General features: G+C 42.7%; 1 protein-coding gene across 2 annotated transcripts; it reads left to right on the top strand.

Moving 5' to 3' along the window:
* Window positions 1-876: 876 nt before the first annotated feature.
* Window positions 877-17,216, top strand: Crym (crystallin mu). 2 transcript variants are annotated; one of them, XM_015491152.1, is made up of 8 exons: window positions 877-1,118; window positions 1,592-1,745; window positions 3,970-4,032; window positions 7,546-7,647; window positions 9,915-10,098; window positions 14,068-14,189; window positions 14,801-14,885; window positions 16,872-17,216. In XM_015491152.1, exons 1-8 carry the CDS (start codon window positions 949-951, stop codon window positions 16,934-16,936), a joined length of 945 nt encoding a protein of 314 aa, XP_015346638.1. In that variant the 5' UTR covers window positions 877-948; the 3' UTR covers window positions 16,937-17,216. The 2 variants fall into 2 exon arrangements, with proteins under 2 accessions (XP_015346638.1, XP_048645588.1); XM_048789631.1 differs by lacking the exon at window positions 3,970-4,032.
* The last annotated feature ends 5,021 nt before the right edge of the window (window positions 17,217-22,237 follow it).

Below are 22,237 nucleotides of genomic sequence, written 5' to 3'. Positions count from 1 at the left end.
AATAATAATCGTGATCATAAGTATTGTCATCATTATTATCATTCCAAGCCTTGGTTTCTCCTGCTTTTTCATGACACTCTTATCTAACCACTCCAAGTCAAAATAATCTCTTTTCTTTGAATTACACAAAGTTGTTTCCATATGACTGGTTTAGTAGCCAGGGGTTACTACTGTACATCATTGATTTCCCTCCAGGGTGCTTTCTGTCCTCTTTCCTCAAGTGCAATGTGAACTCCTTGGGGAAAACAAAACAAAACAAAACAAAAACCTCTGCATTTTGCTCTTTGTGTGACTGAGGTCATTACACCTTGCCTTGAGAACTCTCTCCTCTAAGGTGAAGTTTAATTTGATTAGTTAGCCTGAGAGACAGCTTTGCACTTAAAGCCATTAATAGCCAGGCATCTAGGGAGTGTGGGTGGGAGGAAGATTGGGATTGGAGCCTCCAGATGGGGACAGAATTGAAAGCAAAGTATTTAATAATCCTGTCTCCTTTCATCCAAGATCTAGCAGCAGGTAATAGTTTAAGACATAAGAGATGCTCGCTACAGGATCCTGTGCCCCATCTCCCTATCTCCTTTGCCAAGACAGTAGCCAAGAGCGGAGTTGGTGGGGAGGAGCGGAGATGGAGTGCCAAAGTCCTCACTAACACGTCTAGCCAGGAATGTAGTTAGAGCTAATCCCAGGAAATTAAGAAAGTAGACTCAAGAATTCTAACTCCTGGCCTGAAGCCGATTCCACCCCTGGGGAGCACCCACCTCACTCGCTCTTGGAGTCGGGGGGGGGGAGGGCGGAGACAAGCCTGGGCGGGGCGATGTTGCCCCGCTCCCGGGGACTGGCCGCTGCCCAGTAGGCGGCACCGCAGCCCAGCGGGCGCGCTCTTATAGCGCGCCGCCGGGGGAACGTGGGTGTCAGTCTGTGCTGGGCTGAGGTTAGAAAGCAGGCGGCGAGATGAGCCGGGCGCCCGCATTCCTGAGTGCCGCCGAGGTGCAGGACCACCTCCGAAGCTCCAGCCTCCTCATTCCGCCTCTGGAGGCGGCTCTGGCCAACTTCTCCAGTGGCCCGGACGGAGGAGTCGTGCAGCCCGTGCGCACCGTGGTGCCGGTGGCCAAGCACAGGGGGTGAGTGAGAAAGACCGGGGTAAAGGTCCGGAGACACTGAGGAGAAGGACCAGGAGGCAGGGAAGGGATGCTGTGGGAGAAAGGAAAAGAGGACTTGCTTGATCATTGCTAATGGCAGCTGCCACTTCTTCGGTAACCTCTGTTAAGTGGGCGCTTTACAGGTGTTACCAGGTTTAATCAAACAGAGTCCACATCGGGAGATATTGATGGGGAAAAGAGACTCAAGAGAGGTTAAATGATTTACCCAGGCGTACACAGAGCTAATAAGTGACGGACCTGGGGTTGTTTTCTGACCAGAGTCAGGCTTTTGAACACACTAAGCTTTTCGGCTTAGTGCATAAGGGAAGGGCAGAGGTAATGAGGGTCGGGAGTGGAGCTGTGGGGGAGGAAACAGAAAAGATGGCGAATCGGACTTTATAGGAGACCCCAGTGTTGATGGGAAGGGTTTGAAGCTGCTCCCTCTCTCCGTGTAGCTTCCTGGGGGTCATGCCCGTCTACAGTGCAGCAGAGGATGCCCTGACCACCAAGTTGGTCACCTTCTATGAGGGCCACAACACCACATCCACCGTTCCCTCGCACCAGGCAATTGTGCTACTCTTGGAGCCTAGCAATGGCACCCTGCTGGCGGTGAGCAACTCTTTATCCTGGGGTGGAGCTGGGGCTCCAGAGCTAGACTCAAAAGTTAGTTCTGCATGAGTGGGAGGCATTCTGGTTGTGACCCCAAGTCCCCTCTACCAATGAATGGATACTAGCCACAGAGAGGGTTATCTGTAACTGTGTGTCTGTTTGTATGACTGTCTGAGGGTGTGTAACCCAGCCCACTGCTGCTTCCAGTGTGTGACAGTATGGAAATAATAATGTCCTCATTCTTCTGCATGGTCGTATCTGCTCAGATACCTCACATACAGCTTGAGCTGAGAGAATATGTATTTACTGAATCCCTATCAACGTGGGGGAGGGTGTTCTCCAATCCGTGGAAGTCTCTTCTGAGGAGTACACAGTGACCTGTTTTAATATGTAACTATAGAATCAAAAAGTAGAAGTACCTCACATTTATTGAGCAGTTTTTAATGTGTCATGTCCTGTTCTAAACACTTCACATGTATTAGCCCTCTTAATTTTGAAAACCACCTATGAGGCAGGAAATATTACCCCCCTTCGTTGGTGAGAAAATCAAGTCATTCAGCAACTGAGACCAACTTACCCAAATCTATGTAGCTAGTAAGTGGCATGGCAGGACTTCAGCCTAAGCCCATGATGTGCTCTACTGCCTTTTTAACTGCTACTTAATTGAGCACTTGTCTGCCAGGCAGGAGATTCTAGTCACATTCAATTCTGACAATTCCTCCTTGGGAGTTTTAACTCCTTCTTCCACCCAATTTCTGATGATGTCCTTGAGGCTCAGGTTTCTAGAGCAACTTTGCATGTCACATAGTTGGTTAGTGAAAGACCTAAAAATCACTCCTAAGTCTAACTGACTGACTAGAGCTTATGCTCTTAAGTGTCCTTCAGTTTGGCTCTTAAACTCTCTTTCCTTCTTTCCTGAATTTCTGATTCCCCAAGGACTCTTGACGGTTCATCACCCCTCTATGTGGAGTATCTAGCTCTTCCCAGCCTAAATTCATCCAATGGTGATAACATCCATACTATCTACCTGTAACAGTGGTTCCCCTGGAACCTGATTCCTGGGCCTTTGACAGAACCTTATATCCTTGCTGCTTCTGCTCAGTACTATGTGATTCTGTCCTCATCTGTAAAATGAGAATAATGATGCCTACCTTTTGAAGGTCAGCTAAGTTAATAACTTATAAATTGAGGTCAGTGCCAAAGATAGTTATTGAGCAGGCGTAACAGAAGTCCTCACTGTGCATGAGAATCATGGGGGGAGCTTTTGAAAATGAGGATGTCTGGGTCCTACACCTAAGAGATTTAGGTTTTAGGGCCGGGGGGTGTTTTTTGTTTTGTTCTATTTTTTTTTTTTTTCTGTGCCAGGAAGTGAACACAGGGCCTAAATGCTGGGCATATGCTCTACCTCTGATTCAGATTCAATTAATCTAAAGATAGTATCTGGGAATAGTATCTTTACAAAGCTCCCCATATAAACAGCTGGAGTGAGCACCACTGATGTGGAATTCTTGGCCCCTGACAGATGTGAAATGACCATCTTTTTTTTTTTGTAATTTTTTTTGTAGTTGTAGATTCACATCATGCCTTTATTTTTATTTATTTATTTTTTTAAAAGAGAGAGAGAAATTTTTTAATATTTATTTTTTAGTTTTCAGCGGACATAACATCTTTGTATGTGGTGTTGAGGATCGAACCCGGGCCGCACGCATGCCAAGCAAGCGCGCTACTGCTTGAGCCGCATCCCCAGCCCCAATTTTTATTTATTTTTTAATGTGGTGCTAGGAATTGAATTCAGTGCCTCACACGTGCTAGGCAAGCGTTCTGCCACTGAGCTATAGCCCCAGCCCTGAAATGACAATCTTATCCCACAAGTTCCTCCTCAGTTTGGTGTTTGAAAATCCCAGGGCAAGGAAACAAGATGGTTAGTTGTTAAGAACTCACCATGTGCTAGAAGTTTTCCTATACACTAATGCCTTTAATCCTCTCAGTACCCCTCTGAAAGGCTTATATTATCTTTGTTTTTACAGGTGATGAAACCAATGCTTAGGGATTAAAATGTTCAGTTACATGTCTCATAAGTGGAAGGATTCTATCCAACTCTGACATAAGCCCCCGCTCTCTATAGGATACTTTATACTCGTAGGGCTTCTCTTTCAAAGCTGTTTATCCCAGTTTGAGTACTAGAGAGGGGAACCCCTTGTTCACTGTCTCCACTTCCTCCAAGGTCATGGATGGAAATGTCATTACCGCAAAGAGAACAGCTGCAGTATCTGCCATCGCCACCAAGGTAAGATGAGTGGCTGGCTGTGCCATCAGGTGAACTGGTGGGTGAGGTTGGGTGCCTCAATCTTGAGAGAGTAATAGAGAATAAGGAATGTTTTCTTATCTTCCTTTGGACATTGCTGGAACTTTATATGTCAAATACAAGATATTGGCACAATGATTCACCAAATTATCAGCTGTCACTTAGCATGCATGACCAGATGCTAAATACCTCACATGTATTATTCCCATCCACTTTGCAGAGTAGATTGTCAAAGAGGCTCTATCAGTTGCCCAGGATCACACAGCTAATAAGTAATAAATCTTGACCTAACTCCTAGGACTACATTCTTCCCCCTGTACCACATTAGACCTAAGACAGTATGGTTGCCCCACAGGACAGCCAGTAGTGCACAAGAGGCAGAGGGTGAGCATATCAAATCTAAGCCACACTCTTTTATTCATTCAGCTAGTGTTGACTGAGCTGCTACCACATTCCAGGCACTTTTTTTTTTCTTCCAGCACCAGGGATTGAACCTACCAGCACTAAACTACTGAGCCACATTCCTAACCCTTTTATGGGTTATTTAGAGACAGGGTCTTGCTAAGTTGTTTAAGGCCTTGCTAAGTCGCTGAGGCTGACGTTTGAAACCATGATCCTCTCTCTGCCTTAGCCTCCTGCCTCAGCCTCCAGACTCAGTCTCAGCCTCCAGTCCAGGTGTATGCCACTGTGCCTGGCTGCCAGACACTTTTCTAACTGTTGAGGATCCAGTAGTGAACAAAACAGAGAGATGCACACAGAAAAGATCAAAAATAAAATAAAAGTGAAAAGTAAAACACAGAGTATGATTTGCTTAAAAAAATAAACAACAGGAAAAAAAGCCTTTTGAGTCTAATAATGAATTGCATCAATAATCCTTAATTAATAATAAATATTACTGTGTAATTAATATTTATTGATCAATAAGTAATTATTACTGTGTTCAGAGCCCTGAAAAACAAACAACAACCCCAGAAATCCACTTAGTATGTTAGAAAGATGAAAATAAATCAGAAATCAGGAGGATTAGGGAAGAGGTGACATTTTAAATTATTCAGGAGAGACCTCACTGAAAGGATGACATTTGAATTAAGACTCAAAGTGGTGAGTGAGTGACCCATGCAAGAGTGTGGAGGAGCCCTCTAGGCAGAAGGAACCACAAGTGATGGGTTGACAATATTTTTAAACAGCGTCAAGGTATCCCAATAACAATAATAATAATAACAATGTCTTTTTAGGGGTTAGAGTTAAGAAGAAGAGGCTTAGAAAATGAGGTGTCTTTGGGAACAGTTGCGGTCTGGAAGCTTTTATGTTAAATGGAGAAGGATGATGGGAAACTAATGGAAACATGACCCTGAGGGGATTGGAGCCACCAAGTCCAGGTGTTCAGATTGCAAGTTAAGGTTTTCTCAATATATTACAGGGAGGGAAGGAAACAAGGATTAATCTGATAATTGTATGTGAAGAGAGTAGATCACAGAACACACCTCGACAAACTAGTTTTTAATTACATCAGATCCAAATAATCAAGAGACTCCTTGAGATAACTTTTGCTGGTGATAAGTTTGCTGGTGATTTAGAAACAGAAGGAATCTTACTACCTTACATTTGTGAAGGACTTCAGTCTTTTTTAAAATAGTTTCCAACCCATCATCTGGATTTTGAGGAAGACAGAGCAAGTATTAATGATCTCATTTTACACAGAACACTGTGCTTGTTTGCATTAATAAAAATCTGTGGGTGGGGATATAGCTCAGTTGGTAGAGTGCTTGCCTCGCATACATAGGCCCTTGGTTCAATCCCCAGCAACAAACACACACACACACACACACACACACACACACACACACAATCTGCACTCCCAGAACAGTTGGGTTGACATTTCAGAGTTTAGGCTGAAACTCATAGCCTTATTCCCAGCATTGACAATTTCTGAAACTTGAGTGCACTTCCAAAATTAGATTTATATTACCTATGAACAGAAAAACATGGTAATATTATCTAATTCTATTTATTGGATAAGAGCATAGGATTATTAGTCTTATGGATCTTGTCTCTTTGAAACATTTCAACCCAGATTCTTTGAACACAGAAAAGTATCCCTCCTGCAGCTTTAAGAGATAATATCCTAATGTCCTGAGACTTTTTAAAAGAGTTTTATGGGGAATTCAGAGTTAAGATTTTTCACTACAGACTTTTCACTTTTAAGGTTATACTCCAGAATTTTAGCAAGTAGCATTAGAATAAACAGCAGACACAAAAAACTCAATTTTTACTCAATAGAAAAAAGGCAGATGAGGGTCTGTCTTAATAAATATGGTCTGAAAAGTGAAGGATGTCTTTCTCTACATCCATAGTTCACAATGGAGGAGAACTTCACCATCTGCCCCCAAAACATTAGCAATATTTGGAGACACTTTGGGTTGTCACAACTGAAGGGGAAAGAGATGGGAGGTGCTACGGGTATCTAATGGATAGAAATAAGGTATGTTATATAGCATCATATACTGCACAGGACAGCCCTCTTCCCACTGAAGAAGGACCCAGCCCAAATTTCTGTAGTGCCAAGATGGAGAAACCCCATTCTCTTTCTTATAGGTCATAATAGGCATCTACCCTATTGGAGCAGGGACAGTGTTGGAAATTGAACCAGGAACACTTTACCACTGAGTTACACCCCCAACCCTTTCTATTTTTTGTTTTTTCTTATTTTGAGACAGGGTTTTGCTAAAATTCTGAAGCTGATCTCCTCCTGCCTCAGCCTCCAGAGTTGCTGGGATAATAGGCATGTGCCACCACATACTGCATGTATCATTTCTGTACAAATAAGACTAACTCTGTCCTCTTGGGGCTTAAAGACCAGTACAAGAAAATGAATTTTGAAAATGAATTTCCAAACACATATTTTGAAGTGGTGGATTCTATCAGGGAGGTCAGAAAGACTTCACTGGAGAGAAGTCGATCATAAAATCCTACAAATAAAAAAAAAATAAAGAATTAATCAGATTTCCTTAATCAGATCCTGAACAGTTTAAATAAAAATTTAAGATTTATGGTTTATTTCACAATACCAAATTGAATTTTTCTCCTTCTCAGCAGTTCACTATGAATGTTTTTAGAAGCATGAAGATGTAAATTTGGAGCTCCACTGGGGTATTTAGTAGTTTTAGACTCCCGATCAAGTTATTTAACCTCTCTGGACCTCAATCTCCTTATCTATAAAAAGAGCACAATAATTTGAGTTTCCAGCTCATAGGGTCCTTCTCCAGACTAAATGAGATCATGAGGGTAAAGTATTGGCATAGGTTAGGTGCTCGCTGAAAATTCTTTCTTTCCTCCTCACTGAATAGAGAGTAAACTGAAACACAAATCGACGTCTCTGGGATTGCCTGCAAGGTCTTGAAGATAGAGCAGAAGTCGCCTGATTTTCAAACTGTATTTGTTTTCACCTGGCTGCCAATTTCTTCCTTGACCTTTCCCACCCCATTTCTCCCCTAGTTTCTGAAACCACCCAACAGTGATGTGCTGTGCATCCTTGGGGCCGGTGTCCAGGCCTATAGCCATTATGAGATCTTCACAGAGCAATTCTCCTTTAAGGAGGTAAGTTCAGGGTGAGGGGTGGGGAGGGAGTGGCCAGTGAACTCTGTCTGTATTCCTTCACTGCAGTGTGAGTTTCTATGAAATAATTAGGTTAACAGTCCAATCGAGACAATTCTTTACCAGAAGTCCTGATGGAGGTAAGTGTCAGAGGAAGGTATGATAACAACCTCTTTTTAAAAAATATATTTATTTTTTAATTTTAAGCAGACAATACAAAAATAAAACAAAAGTTAGTCTTATTTGTATGTATTTATGTGGTGCTGAGGATCAAACTCAGTGTCTCAAGCATGCTAGGTGAGCGCTCTATCACTGAGCCACAACCCCAACCCCTGATAACAACCTCTTGTCAGTTTCTCAGTTCACAGGGATGCAGCACACCTGGTCAGTTAAAGAACTATAACTCTTACATATAGATGATCCTTTCAGCCCCTCTCTGTGCTTTTTTTAGGAGAATCTAGGAGTTTTCAAATATCCAGGGCTATGGATCCAGGAACCAGGGATGAGGCTTAGCAAGCAGTAGGCCACAGCGTCTCCCTCCCGCAGTCTGTATATTGGCCCACCTTTCCCCTGTGTTGACTCATGCTTCCTACTGAGAATGTTTGATGCTTTTTTTTTTTTTTACATTTTATTAGAGAACTATAATTATACATAGTATTTGGATTCATTTTGACAAAATCATGCATGTAAGGAATTTGGTGTCAATCCCTACTCTCACTTCCCTTCCCATCCTCCTCTCCCCTGTTCTCCCTCATCTACTCTACTAAACTTCCTTTTACACACACACACACACATACACGCATATATATATATATATATATATAGATGTGTATAAGAGACAGATATATATGTATGTGTGTGTGTGTGTGTATATATATATATATATATATTTCCCCCCTTTAAGTACTGGGGATTGAACCCAGGGTGCTCTACCACTGAGCTACATACCCAGCCCTTTGAAATTTTATTTATTTATTTTTAAATTTCAGACAGGATTTCACTAAATTGACCAGATTGGCTTCAAACTACGTGGTCCCTTTGCCTCAGACTCNTATATATATATATATATATTTATATATATATATGAAATCACCTTTGGTACCTTTATAGGTGCATATAACATGATACTATTTTTGTTTTATTTTATGTGTGTGTATGAGAGAGGTGGAACAGATTTAAAGTATGAATGTTTAAAATTTTTAATGAATTTTCTTCCCAAAGAAGAGGTATTACTTAAGATAGGAAATTGACCTTTCATCTGTTTTCAAAGACAAGAGGTTAATGTTTTTTTAAAATTCTTTCATTAGCTTTTTATAGTTTTAATCATGCCAGGCATTCAGTTTATCTTTTTTGTTGAATGCTCTAATATCACTTTTCCAAATTATCTAATTTTCCCCTGATATTTGTGATGTTCCCTGGTCAAGAGGGGTAACATGGCCAGCTGTTCGCTTTTGACTATGCATAATGCATTGTTTTTCACCTTGGCTGATGAACTTTCTTTAAGTTTATGTCTGTATTTACTATATTTCCTTGTGAGACATTTTTTAGGCCTTATTTTCAGTTGAAGATTCACAACCCCAGACCCAAATGTTGAAACCTGTTTACAAGCCAGCAAGTCCCTAGTTATGTCAGTGATATCCCTTAACACGACGTCAGCACCTCCCAGGAACCTGATTCCAGCTCACACTCTTGGACTTTTCATCAGCTTCTCCATTCACCTTCAAACCCTTTGGGTCTTTGATCACCGCATACCTTGCAGAGATCAAGTTATTCCATGCAAAGCACTGCCAGATACCTTTTATGAATATCACACCCATTATGACTCCTTTACAGGTCTCGGACATAAAGTGTGAGTTTTATACAGACTTTGCCTAGTTATCATCTCCATTTTATAGACATGAAAACTAAGGCTGAATGAGGTAGAGTCATTTCAGGAGCAGTAAGGGACAAAGCAAGGATTGATTCTAATTCTGCCTGGCTCCAGAACTCGATCTGCTAATCAGTAATAGTATAGTAGCTATTTAGCTACTGAGGCTGTGTGTCCTTGCCTACAACTAGAGAATTTCCATCCTTTTTATAGAGGAAATTTGTAGATAAAACATGTCCTTGATCAAATGTCCATTCTCCATAGGGAATGATTTAGATTCCCTGTGGAATCTATCACAGTCCTAAACCAGAGAGGTTCAATTTCCCTTTGGCACCTCTGGACCCGGTGTAACGTAAGTAGACAAAAAATGACACCAGTGTCCTTCTTGTTACCCCGAATGAAGGTAAGGATATGGAACCGCACCAAAGAAAATGCAGAGAAGTTTGCAAACACAGTGCAAGGAGAGGTCCGGGTCTGTTCATCAGTGCAAGAGGCTGTGACAGGTGCTGATGTGATCATCACAGTCACCATGGCAACAGAACCCATTCTGTTTGGTGAATGGGTGAAGACTGGGGCTCACATCAATGGTAAGCAGAGGGGCTCCATGAGCCATGGGTAGGGTTTGGCGAAGAGTCCTCCTTAGACTGGACCCCAGGGCCACATAGGTAGGGCTGGTTTCCTCATTGTGCAGAATGCCCAAGCTTTATGAGGACCTCAGAAACATGTGAGCCTTTGGAGATCTTATATCTCAAAGTATGAAAAGGAACCTAGACGTGGTGGTACATATCTGTAATCCCGAAAACTCTGGAGTCTGAGGCAAAGGGACCACGTAGTTTGAAGCCAATCTGGTCAATTTAGTGAAATCCTGTCTGAAATTTAAAAATAAATAAATAAAATTTCAAAGGGCTGGGTATGTAGCTCAGTGGTAGAGCACCCTGGGTTCAATCCCCAGTACTGAAAGGGGGGAAATATATATATATATATATATACACACACACACACACATACATATATATATGTATATATATATGTGTATATATATATGTATGTGTGTGTTCATATATATATGAAAAAAGGAAATTGCAACTCTGAAACTGATAAATATTTCACTAATACTGTTCTATAAAATGTAATACTGCAGTGAATGGTAAAGCACAGCTTCATTCTTAAATGTGATGCAATTTAAATCTCAAAGGCCAAAAGGAAATCATTTGTTTTTCAAACACAAAATTATAAAATTTTTCAAAGAAATTATAGTACAAAAGACATGTGAATGCTTTTAATTTGTGTGGTGAGATGGAGGAGGGAAGAGGAGTTTAAGCCTGAGGATATCTGGGGCCTCTGAAGATCTTTAATCCGCCTTTGAGTTTACAGCAAGAGCTGGTCTATATCAAATACTTAACACCAGGTGCTGCTCTAAAGTTTTTATTATGTTATAATCTTTACAACAACCTCATGAGGTAGTAACCATAATTATCAGGGCTCCTTTTTTACAGGTAGGATAAACCAAGGCATAGAGAGATTAAGTAATTTGCCCAAAGCCAGTGGTGCTTGGTGGCAGGATTGGGATTTGAACAGAGGCAAGTCTATCCTTAGAGCCCAAGCTCTTAAACAAAGTTCCATATTATCTTCTGATAAGATTGAGCCAGGTGCCCTGGCACATGTCTGTAATCCCAGCAGCTCAGGAGGCTGAGGCTGGAGGTTCGTGGGTTCAAAGCCAGCCTCAGCAACTTATTGAGGACCTAAGCAACTTAGCAATACCCTGTCTCAACAAATAAAAAGGGTTGGGGATGTATATAGCTCAGTGTTAAGCACCCCTAGGTTCAATCCCTGGTATCCACCCACTCCCTCCAAAAAAAGACTGGCTTCTGATGAGCAGAGCCATCAGAAAATGGTACCAGTGCCCTATGTTTCAGTGACAAGCACAGTGATATAGACTCGGAAGCTAGGAGTTGTGTACACTTGGGCAGATGAGCAGGCAGGAGCCAAGTCAGGTGATATGTGTTCATTTATAAGCATTTATTAAATTTCTACCATGCACCAGGCATTGATCTCCATGCTGGGGATGCCACAATTAATTAGGCACTTGAGGACACTACTCTCCTGGTGGCTACATTCTAATGAGGGGAGATAGACTACAAATACATAGACAGCTTCTGCTAAAGATGAGCATTTCTGAAGGAAACAGGACCATGACAGAACTTGATAGTGAAGCAGAGGGCGGACGTGGAGGTAGGTCCTATCCGTAGGGTTATCTGAACAGCTCTCTGAGGAGGCATTTTTCAGTTGTAACCTAAATGATGAGGAAGAGCCAGCTATGCCAGGAGCTGAAGGAAAGGCACTGCAGGCAGATGACGGTGAATGCAAAGACTTCAGGGGTGACAGTGATCATGGCATGTTTGAGGAACGCGCCAAAGTAAAATCAAGGTCCCAGTTTGCGTTGGACTGTTGTTATAAGGTAGGTCCAGAGAGTAGGTATGAGGTGGTTTTTGGAAACTAAAACTTTTTCTGGAAGGACTTGGGGGAATCAAAAGGAATCAGTTCTTGGTGAAGTGGGTTCCCAGGGCCAGAGCTGAATATCCACCAAAACTGATTTGATTTTTTTGTTTTTCAACCTAAAACTATCCTCTCAAAGTTTCCGTGGTTCAGGAGTCTGGCCATGGGTTAGCTAGGTCTTCTGCTCAGAAGTCTCCCAGGATGAAATCAGGTGTTTTCTAGTCTGTAATCTCATCAAGTTGTTCAGGGTTTTCTTCCAGGCCACATCGTTGTGACAGTATTTAGTCCATTGTGTTGTAGAACAGAGGGTCTCAATTCCACTTTCCTCATCCTCAAAGTCAGTAGCAGAGAACTCCTTGTGTTGGATCCTTCTCAGACTTCAAAACTCCCTCCAGGAAGGTCTGACTTGATCTTGAGTCAAGGTATCTCTTCTAGTTCCCTTGCTTAGGGTCAAAATTACTGTCTGTATTCACAGAGGCATCAAGTGCACTTAAAAAAAGCTCATCCCCACAGACAACAGGGAAACACCAACAGACTTTACCTGGTTTACAGCTCAGCTGAGAGGAGGCCTGATTCCAACCTCCCCCACACTTACATCCCCTGTCCCCCAGCCCACCAGCCAGTCTTCTGACTCTCAAGTCTTTCTAGTCCTCAGTTTTTCTGAGTTAGGCCCCTCCTTTGCTGCCTGGCCCACCTCCATCTGCCTAAGTAACCTCAAACAACCCTTTGAGAGCTCACGGGCAGCACAGAACTGAGGGGAACACTGCAGAATGAGGGATGCCCTGAGAAACTGGAGGCTTTTTTTCCCCACTATATTATGATTTATTTACGAGCTTCAATAGCTAGTGCTGTTGTTCTATAGAACTCGCCGCACCAACAACCTGACCTTCAAGATGGACAGTTTTACATTACTCTCTTTGAAAAGTAGAGTGAGGGCAAACAGGAGGAGGAGAACAGTTGAGAAAACTGGAAGTCAGTGCAAGAAAACACTTAAAGGCTGCCTTCTATTTGGAAAAGACTTCACAGCAGTTTTCAAAGACTAACTGCCCTGAGCTGGATCCAGCCAGCCTGTTTTGTTTGGACCTTAGAGAAATCAAGAAATAACACTTGCAAATAGATTTCCGGTCTCTTAAAAAAAAATGGGGATATCTGGTAACAGTGACAAGTATTCACACATGGCAGTAATTAGCTGGAACTGAACAATGACCATCCCCTTGAGAAGGCCGGCTCTCTTCTGTGTTTCGTGGCCTCCACCATTTCCAATCTGGTACCTCTATCAACTCTGCTCCTTTCCATTACCTGCCTGGCTCTGCAGGCATTTTGTTGCAGGCTCTGCATTATCTTGTGTCCCTGTAGCAGGAGGCAGTAGGAGGCATGATGTATTGGATTCATTGTTTTGGTCCTGGGCTCTGTGGAGGATGTGAATGCTCAAGGCCAGGAAGGAGCCAGCCTTCTTTCTATTAGGGCTTCCCTGTGACCTTGACATTGTGCTATTTTCTCATGAGTTCAAAGAAAAGTGTTTAGGAATGAGGAGTGGTAATGATTGGAAACTAAACAGCAGAAGATAAGGAGTGTGAGTGTGAATAAGCTCAAAGGGATGGCTCTGTTTCAAGGTTTTTATTAGGATACCATCACTTCTGGTAAGAGGCACTCTCAAACCTGGATTCAGGATGAGATGTAACCTTAAGAGTCCACCCTTCAAAGCCTCAATTTGTGTGTCTGTTAAATGGGAATCAGACATCGAAGTGTACTTGTAAAGACCATAAATAGTGTATGTAAGACACCCCACAGTAAGTATCCAATAAACGAATGCTGAGTAGCCTCAAAATCTTTTAGGAATAAGGTAGAGTTTAAAACAGAAAGGGGAAAAAATGGTAAGAATTATTTTTAATAATATTTGGTCTTACCAATTGGGTGGGGCTGCTTGGCCTAGGGAGTTATGTAGTTTTCCAAGTCTGAATATTCCCACATGACCTTTGTTCAGCTCTCTCGCATGTCTTGTCCTGACGAGTATCCCTTGGGATTCTTCTGGGCTGAGGTTTTGTCTTGCTGTCTCGTAGCCATCGGAGCCAGCAGACCTGACTGGCGTGAGCTGGACGATGAACTCATGAAGCAGGCCGTGCTGTATGTGGATTCCCAGGAGGCCGCCCTGAAGGAGTCAGGGGATGTCCTGTTGTCAGGGGTGAGCCTCCTGTCCTGCCTGGCACAGCTGTTGACTGGCCTGGGTTTCACTAACTTCCCCTTCAGTTTATCCTCTTCCAGACCTTGGTCCACTCACTTCCTGATGGGGAAGAAGCTCTTAAACATCATATAACCCTTTTAAATCCAATTCCAGAAAAAATGGCCATTATGGTGATGGCATGTGTTTTCCTGCCCTCTCTGCCAGGAGAGAGAAGCTCGAGGGGTTTTTCCAATGGACTTTCTTATAAGGAAGTAGGATTGGGAGTTGGGAGCCTATTGCAGCCTGGAAAGTTTCCCCGTGTGGCCAGGACAATGGGACTGTGATTGACCCCCTTTTGGCTGCCTTTTTCCCTTGTAATCAGGGCATAGAAGCAAGAAGGGGGCAGCCAAAATGCATGTTCAGATCAAGACACGTCTATTTCCTCACTGAGACCGGGACCTGGCAGGCCACCCCGCTCCATGCAAGCTCAGCTGTCTGCATTCTTGGCATCAGAAAGGATTTCAGAGGACAGCATCCAGTTTCCACATGGTCTTTTATCAAGTTCAGCCCTTGAAGCCAACCCCGAGCAGACTCTGGCTCCTTCCCTTAGTCCGTGTGTGTTTGTTTCTCAGGCTGAGATCTTCGCTGAGCTGGGGGAAGTAGTGAAGGGCATAAAGCCAGCCCACTGTGAGAAGACCACGGTGTTCAAGTCTTTGGGTAAGATCCATTGCTCCCTGGGCACAAATCCAGCCAGAGCACAGGCAGGCTTCCCAAGTGGGGCAAAGAGAAATGAGTCAACAGGCCCTGGGGCTGGATCGCTGTTGAGTCCATCACGCCAGTCAATTATTGACATGTCTTAGTGCAGTGAACTCTGGGAAGTTCACTGCACTAAGACGTGTCGGGAAGTCCTGGCTTGGAGTCCCTTCTCTGCCATGTACTGGGTGTGTGTGTCCTCGTCCTGACATCTCTGAGCCACACATTCTTCAGCACCTGTTACTCTGAGTTGTTATGAGGATTAAGTAAGAGGTGCTTGGAAACCGATTGGTGCTATCATTCAGACTTAGATCTAAATGAATTCAGGAGACAGCTTTCAGAGGTAGGGGCAGGGAGAACAAGGGGGAAAGCCTAAAAGAGATTCAGATAGGAAGTTCAGCCTGATACCTCTTTGTTCCCTCCTTCCCTACCCTCCTCCTTGCTTCTCAAACGATGTGGTTCATGGGAGCTATAAACTACCTGCGCTGGTACGGGAAGAAACCCATCAAGACTGGGCTCCCAGTGGCTCCCCTCTGGGCCCCTGGGCTCACCTCTTCCACTCTACCAGATCTAAGAGAATAGAAGTGCATGGGAGCAGAACACATTCAACTGATAGGCCTACAATACTGAAATAATCCCAAATTTGTTGGTATATAGTTGCTACCTTGAGCCCCTCAGGAGTGCCCTCTGCCCTTCTCTTAAGACTTCCATACTTCATAACAAGCTCAAATGCTTGGCAGAGCATTAAGAGGGCTCTGGCCACCCAGAAGCCATGGTATGGTTTAGTAGCCATGCCTTGCCAGTTATTAAACATTTTTTAAATCTCTCAGATACTTGAAGACAGGCAAAAAAGGCAGTATAAGCTTTATGCAGAATTTGGTTCAGAGACATCCCACTGATCCTGTTGTGTCTGAAAGTTTCAGGCTTCACAGCAGACCAGAGGACGTCAGCCTCCTTAAGGAGGCCAAACACTGCAGAAACCTGCACTCCCCCTTTTGAGCAGTATTCTGTTTTCTACCTTTTGGGGATTGGTTTACTGGCACATCTTTTCATCTGAACACCTTTATGTATCTGTGCTGGGTGCAAAGTTTAAGGTATATATTCAGAATTACAGATCCAGTGTCCCTTATCCAAAATGCTTGGGACCAGAGGTGTTTTCAATTTTAGAGTATTTTAACAGGCTGCTCTGGTTGAGCATCCCTGATCCAAAAATCTGAAATCTGTAATGCTTCAAAATTGATCTTCAAAAAGTTTCAGATTTCAGAGCATTTGGGGTTTTAGATTTTCAGATTAGGGATGCTCAAGCTAAACAAAACAAAGGGGAGATGCAAAGGATGCAGGGTTGAACCAGACCAGAGGTCAGCAACTACAGACCATGGGGCCAAACTTGGCCAACCACGTGTTTCTGTATGGCCCAGGAGACAGAAACTTTTTTTTTTTTTGTAAAAACAAAGAAATTGTTTCCCATTTTCAAATGATTAGGAGAAGAAAAACCAGAAAGATAATATTTCATGACACATGAAAATGACAGAATTTCAAATTTGAGTTCCCATAAAGTTTTATCGGAACACAGGCAGGCCCATGGACTGACCTATCATCGACAGCTGCTTTTCCACTGTCAGAGTCAGAGTTGAGTACTTGTCACAGAGACCATGTGGCCCACAAAGCTGAATATATTTACCATCTGACTCTACTAAAAGTATGCTGACCCCTGAACAAGGCCTTGGTGGACACACATTTGGGCATTTATTGCTTAACATCATAGTCCATGCCTTGACCTAACCTTTGCAGAAATATCCAAGCCTGAACTCACCTCCGGATAGCAGTCCCTATTATCCTGATGGGCATTAGCAGCATGCACAATATTATCAGAAAACTGCCAGTCACAGGGCCTGGGTCATTTTGGGTGTTGTTCTGACAAAAAGTGACCCAAATTTCTGTTCATTCCAGGAATGGCAATAGAAGACATGGTGGCAGCCAAACTAGTGTATGATTCCTGGTCATCTGGTAAATGAAACAAAAGATTTTGTGTTGAGATGGATGTTACAGCTCCAGGGTTGCTGCCCCTGATTGTTTCATAATTTCTAGATCAAATGAGGAAAGCCCATTCCCCAGTGACTCACAACTTGTGCTTATCATGTTTTATCTTAAATACTAAGGTCCCCATTCATGTTTGTAGTTGGAAAGCAACACTGGTAACCATTCCTTCTGTTATTCCAGATTATTATAACATTCCCCCTCCCTTGTATTTCACTAACTTTGTATTCCCCTGAAATAAAGCATTTTCCAATTCTGCATTGTTTGTTTCAGTAACTTCTATCCCTCATGGTGAAGAAATGAGGAGGCTCATGCTTACATTTACTCCCTGGGGGGCCTTCAATGACTGTAATGACAATTTTTTTTCTGTTTTTTTGGTTGAAATACAACTCATCACATAACTCACCATTTTAAAGTGTGCCATTTAGTTGTTTTTGTTATATTCACAGGGTTGTGCATCCATCCCCACTATCTAATTTCAGAATGTTTTCATCACCCCAAAAGAATCCTGGTGTTCATTAGTGTTACTAAACATTTTCCTAGCCCCTAAAAACCACGAATTTACTTTCTACCTCTTATGGATTTGTCTCTTATGGAAATTTCTTATAAATGGAATCCTATTCCATGCAACTTTTTGTGCCTGTTTTAAAATTTAAAGAAAAATAGAGTTTCTATTATAGGTCAGGAATCCTTTGGTCACAGATAGTAGAGAGCACAACTCAGTCTCTCTTAAGTGGAATGAACGAGTGGAATGGAATTTACTGGCTCTCGTAATTAAGAAGTAAACAGGTAACTGGTTCCAGCTATGGTGGTGTCTACACAGGCTGCAAGTGTGATCAGGAGCCAGTCTTATTCTCTGCATCTCTCCATTCTGTTTTCTTATTATGGGTGTTCTCCCCTGTAAAGATACTGTGGCTGCCAACAGCTCCTGAATTATACTTTGCCCTCTTTATTGACTCTAGCATAGAGATCCTCTTCATTCACAGTTTAAAGTCCCAGCACTGAGACTTAAACCACCCAGGTCATGAGCTCATTCCTGGGCCTAACATCATAGCAATAGGAGATGGAATGCACTCTGTGCCTGTCCCCGAAGGATTGCATTATCTGGGGGAATCTGATACCCTTGCTATTCTGGCCTGGGTCGCATGCCTACCCTTGAACTCAGGTGTGGAATCAACCCATTTGACCACATGAGGTGACAAAAAGAGGGAGGATAGGCCATGCAGAAGGCTAAATCTACACTTATCCACTACATTTTTAGTGTGGAAAGAGCCATTAGGAATCATATACTCCAATCTGAACATAGGGATGGGGAATGAGCTGCAGATGCAGAGATGCCTTCCCCAGACCCCTGGAATCACTAGCAGAGCTTTGTTGCCTCTGTCCTGCCAAAGAGCCTGTCCCAAGGGAATTATGGCATTTGCAGGTAAATGGATGGAACTAAAGAATATCATACTAAGTGAAATAAGCCAATCTCAAAAAACCAAAAGCCAAATGTTTTCTCTGATAAGCGGACACTGATCCATAGAGAGGTGGGGGGATAGGGAAGAATGAAGGAACTTTGGTTTGTGCAGAGGGGTGGGGCTGTGGGGATTGGAAGGATGGTATAAAGAGACATTATTACCCTATACACATGTATGATTACACTACTGGTGTGACTCTGCACCATGTACAGCCAGCGGAATGAGAAGTTGTGCTCCATGTGTGTACAATGTGTCAAAATGCATCCTACCGTCATGTATAACTAATTAGAACAAGTAAAAAAAAAAAAAAAAAAAAAAAAAGAACCTGTCTGCATCCACTTCCCAACCCCATCCCAAGGCAGTTATCAGACAAGCCAACAAAAAGCCTAGTATGTTACTCTGCTTTGTTTCTCTGCCCATACTTCTCCTGGCAGGGCCTCTTCCTGCTCCAGATTAACCAGCCTGTTTCTCAGGCTCTCTGGACAGGGGCCTTTGTGCTGAAATAAAATATCCACAGGATCTGATTATGCACATCTCATTGAGTCTTTCTGAAGGTCTTAATAGTGTCACCACCCTATGGATGTGCAGAGAAGGGAGTATGATGATAAGAATGTTCATTCATATACCACTTTCATTCTCTGAACAACAGCCCCATCACAATTCTGCACTAGGCTACTAAAATACAAAAGAGAATAAAGTCCTCACTCTCCAAAGAATACACATATCTGTTGGAAGACAGATATGTAAAAAGGCAATGATTGTACAATGCCTTGGCATTAGCAGAATATATGATTCCAGAGCCCTCAAAGGCAAGATTGAAGAGAATTTAATGAAGAGACTGTTTCGAAGGAAGTGCCCTCAGGGCTAACAACAGTAGGAAGTTGGTACCACGACTAAGCTTGAAAGAGCAGTTAGTGGAGCCCAGCAAGAACTGGAGCTATGACAGATGGCTGCCAGACACACGCTGTGGGTTTAGATGACGGAAGCCAGCGACTGTCCTGCAAGGAAGAAGCAGATGGAATAAATGTCCCAATATCTCTTCCACCCTCTGGTCTCCTGTTAACACCCCCATTGGTCAAACCCAACCAGAAACCCAAGGTCAAAGGAGCTCTTTGGTGTAGTCTACAGAGGTAAACTACCTGGGACACAGAGTTGGGTAGAAAATAGCAGAAGTTTTAGAGGAGCAAAAGAAAACAGGCTGCCCAGCCAGGAAGAGCATCCAAGAGTACCAGACTGGGGGAAGGAGAGGGTAAGTCTCTCAGTGGGGCTGGTGGCATGGACAAAGTGTCTTCCAGGCAGAGGACTGCTGGGGTACAAAGACACTGGCATATGAGAGCCATGATATATTTGAGAAGCTACAGGAAATCTTCTGTGGTTATAATTAGAGGACAGAGCAAGGTCAGAGATTAGATCTGAGTCTTGGAGAAGAGAAGAGGGCTCTTTCATCATGAGGGTCTTGTGTGTGATGTTGAGAGACTGAAAATCAAGAGGGAGGCAGAAGGTGACACGAGGAAGTTGACACGGTACAAAGGTGACTCAACCAGCATTGCAGGAAGCGAATTAGAGACAAATAAGGATACTTGTAACCATCCTTGGGAGTGACGACAGGGTCATAAAGGAAACAGTAGTCTTGCAAATAGAGAAAAGAATTTGGGTTTGAAATATTAGGGAGTTGAAAGAAGTTAGTAATCCCTTAGTGTTGAAGGTGAAGGAAAAGGGGTGTTGTGTTGAACTTCCCTTTCACCAAAAATGGAGCTATCCAGCTGGTGTCTCGGCCTCAGCACTATCGACATTTGAATCTAGATGGTTCGTTGTTATAGAGGGCTATCCTATACATTGTAGGATGTTTAACATCCTCTGTTTCTACCCACTCAATGTCAGGAGCGCCCCCACCCAACTCATGACAACCAAAAATGTCCCGAGACATTGCCAGGTGACAACAAGCGGCAAAATGATCTAAGTTGATAGTTTTTGATTTGGGGGAAAAATGGTTCAGTTCTTGGCAGACTGAGTTTGAGGTACCTCTGAGACATTTGAGGGGAAGGATGTCAGGTAAGACTTAAGCTTGTGAATTTAAAACCCAACATCATAGTGTGGGCTGGTGACTCAACAGAGGAATTATGAGCATATAACATTTCTGAAATGACATCCACCGCACCATAACTTCTCAAACTCCTCTCTTTGGTGAAACGCGTCCAGCTATTTCTTTCTTGTTGATGTTTATGTCAAGCTATATAGAAGGGAAAAAAATAGCAGAATGGGAGCAGGAATCCAGTATCACTGGATTGAGCTCTTCTAGGCATGTGGTTAAAGGATGGAGATCTGAGATCAGCGGATATCTGAGACCCATCCTGGCTCCTAACCCTCCTGTCTTTGTCTCTGGCCAAACCTTTCTGTCACTCTTGCATCTCCTCTTGGACATATTTTGTTGCAGTTTGAATGATCTGACATTCTTAGAGCATTTATAACCTTCTATAACGTGGTATAAATCTTTTTCATAACATAATGCTGCATGATGAAGAAGCTAGATCTTCAATGTTGAGAAGTTAGGAGAACTCATCACTTATTAATTCCATAAATCAAAATAGGACAAGGGCCCCCAAGAAGAGCATAAAAGTGTTCACTGGCAAATATCCCCTCAAAGGGGGCAAGAGGTACCTGTATAGGCTCATTTCTCCCAACTTGATGTTTCCTTATTATATAAGTTGGGACAGGAATAGAAATAGCATCTCATTAGGAAGATTGTGGGATACATGAAGAGGGGCTCCTAGCATCTACAATAATACGTATAATAGAGGCAAGCTCAGACTGCAAACTTTTTTGAGTGCCTTGCACATGCCAACTGCTTTTATACACATTATTGATGAAGTGAAAATTTTAATTCAAGACAACAAAAACAGTATTTGTAAACATAATTATGCTCTAATGCAACGTATTTAATGACTGACAAGCTTCCTAAAATCATCCTTCAAGGAAGAATCAGCCAGCTGTTCATCAGATTTGAGCATCTGTATCATCCCAAACCTATGTCCTCTACTGTGCCTCTTGAAATAAGTTGTTATGGTTTAGATATGAGGTGTCCCCCAATAGCTCATGTGTGAAACAATGCAAGAAAGTTAGAGAAATGATCAGGTTATGAGAATATTGACCTAATCAGTATTGTAATCCACTGGAATGGATTGACTGGGTGGTAACTAGGTAGGATGTAGCTGGGTGAGGTGGGGCACTGGAGGCAGCCTTTGGGGGAGGCATTTTGTCCCTGATGAGCGGAACTCTGCTTCCTGGTGCCATATTCTGAGCTGCTTCCCTCCACCATACCCTTCCACCATGATATTCTCCTGCACCCTGGCCCAGAGCAATGGAGTTGACCGTCTATGGATTGAGACCTCTGAAACCATGAGCCTCCAATTAACTTTTCCTCCTCTAAAATTGTCCTTGTCAAGTCTTTTGGTCACAGTAATGGAAAGGCTGGCTGAAACTTATATGAATTAGACCATGCTGAAGGCAAACAGCTTCTTCTATATTATATGCATGATCAATGACAAATTCTACATGATGTAAGTCTGGCTATAAAAATTCAGTGAAGTTTATCTGTTCAAAAGAGTTTCAAGTTGTATTTGGGGTTTCCTTTCAAATAAATTTCAGCAGAGCAATGGTTGCCAATTTATGTTGTGGAACGTACATGTAGCATTGGTGATAGACAACAGTAAATAAAAGATACATAATAAGCATGAAAATACAGAATTTAATCCTAAAATAAATATTTCCTACAAACAAACTAGATTTTTTTTAAGTTACTGGAAACACTAAACCCTT

Source organism: Marmota marmota, unplaced genomic scaffold (genome assembly GCF_001458135.2).
Source record: "Marmota marmota marmota unplaced genomic scaffold, marMar, whole genome shotgun sequence".
Taxonomy (NCBI): Eukaryota; Metazoa; Chordata; class Mammalia; order Rodentia; family Sciuridae; genus Marmota; species Marmota marmota.
The sequence above is the reverse complement of the archived record's forward strand: the minus strand, read 5'-3'. Positions and strand labels throughout refer to the sequence as shown.

Coding starts and splice junctions, on each gene's coding strand:
- Crym (XM_015491152.1), top strand. CDS start 949: ATGAGCCGGGCGCCCGCATTCCTGAGTGCCGCCGAGGTGCAGGACCAC. Junction 7,648..9,914: donor AGCAATTCTCCTTTAAGGAG/GTAAGTTCAGGG, acceptor CCCCGAATGAAG/GTAAGGATATGGAACCGCAC. Junction 14,190..14,800: donor GGGATGTCCTGTTGTCAGGG/GTGAGCCTCCTG, acceptor TTTGTTTCTCAG/GCTGAGATCTTCGCTGAGCT.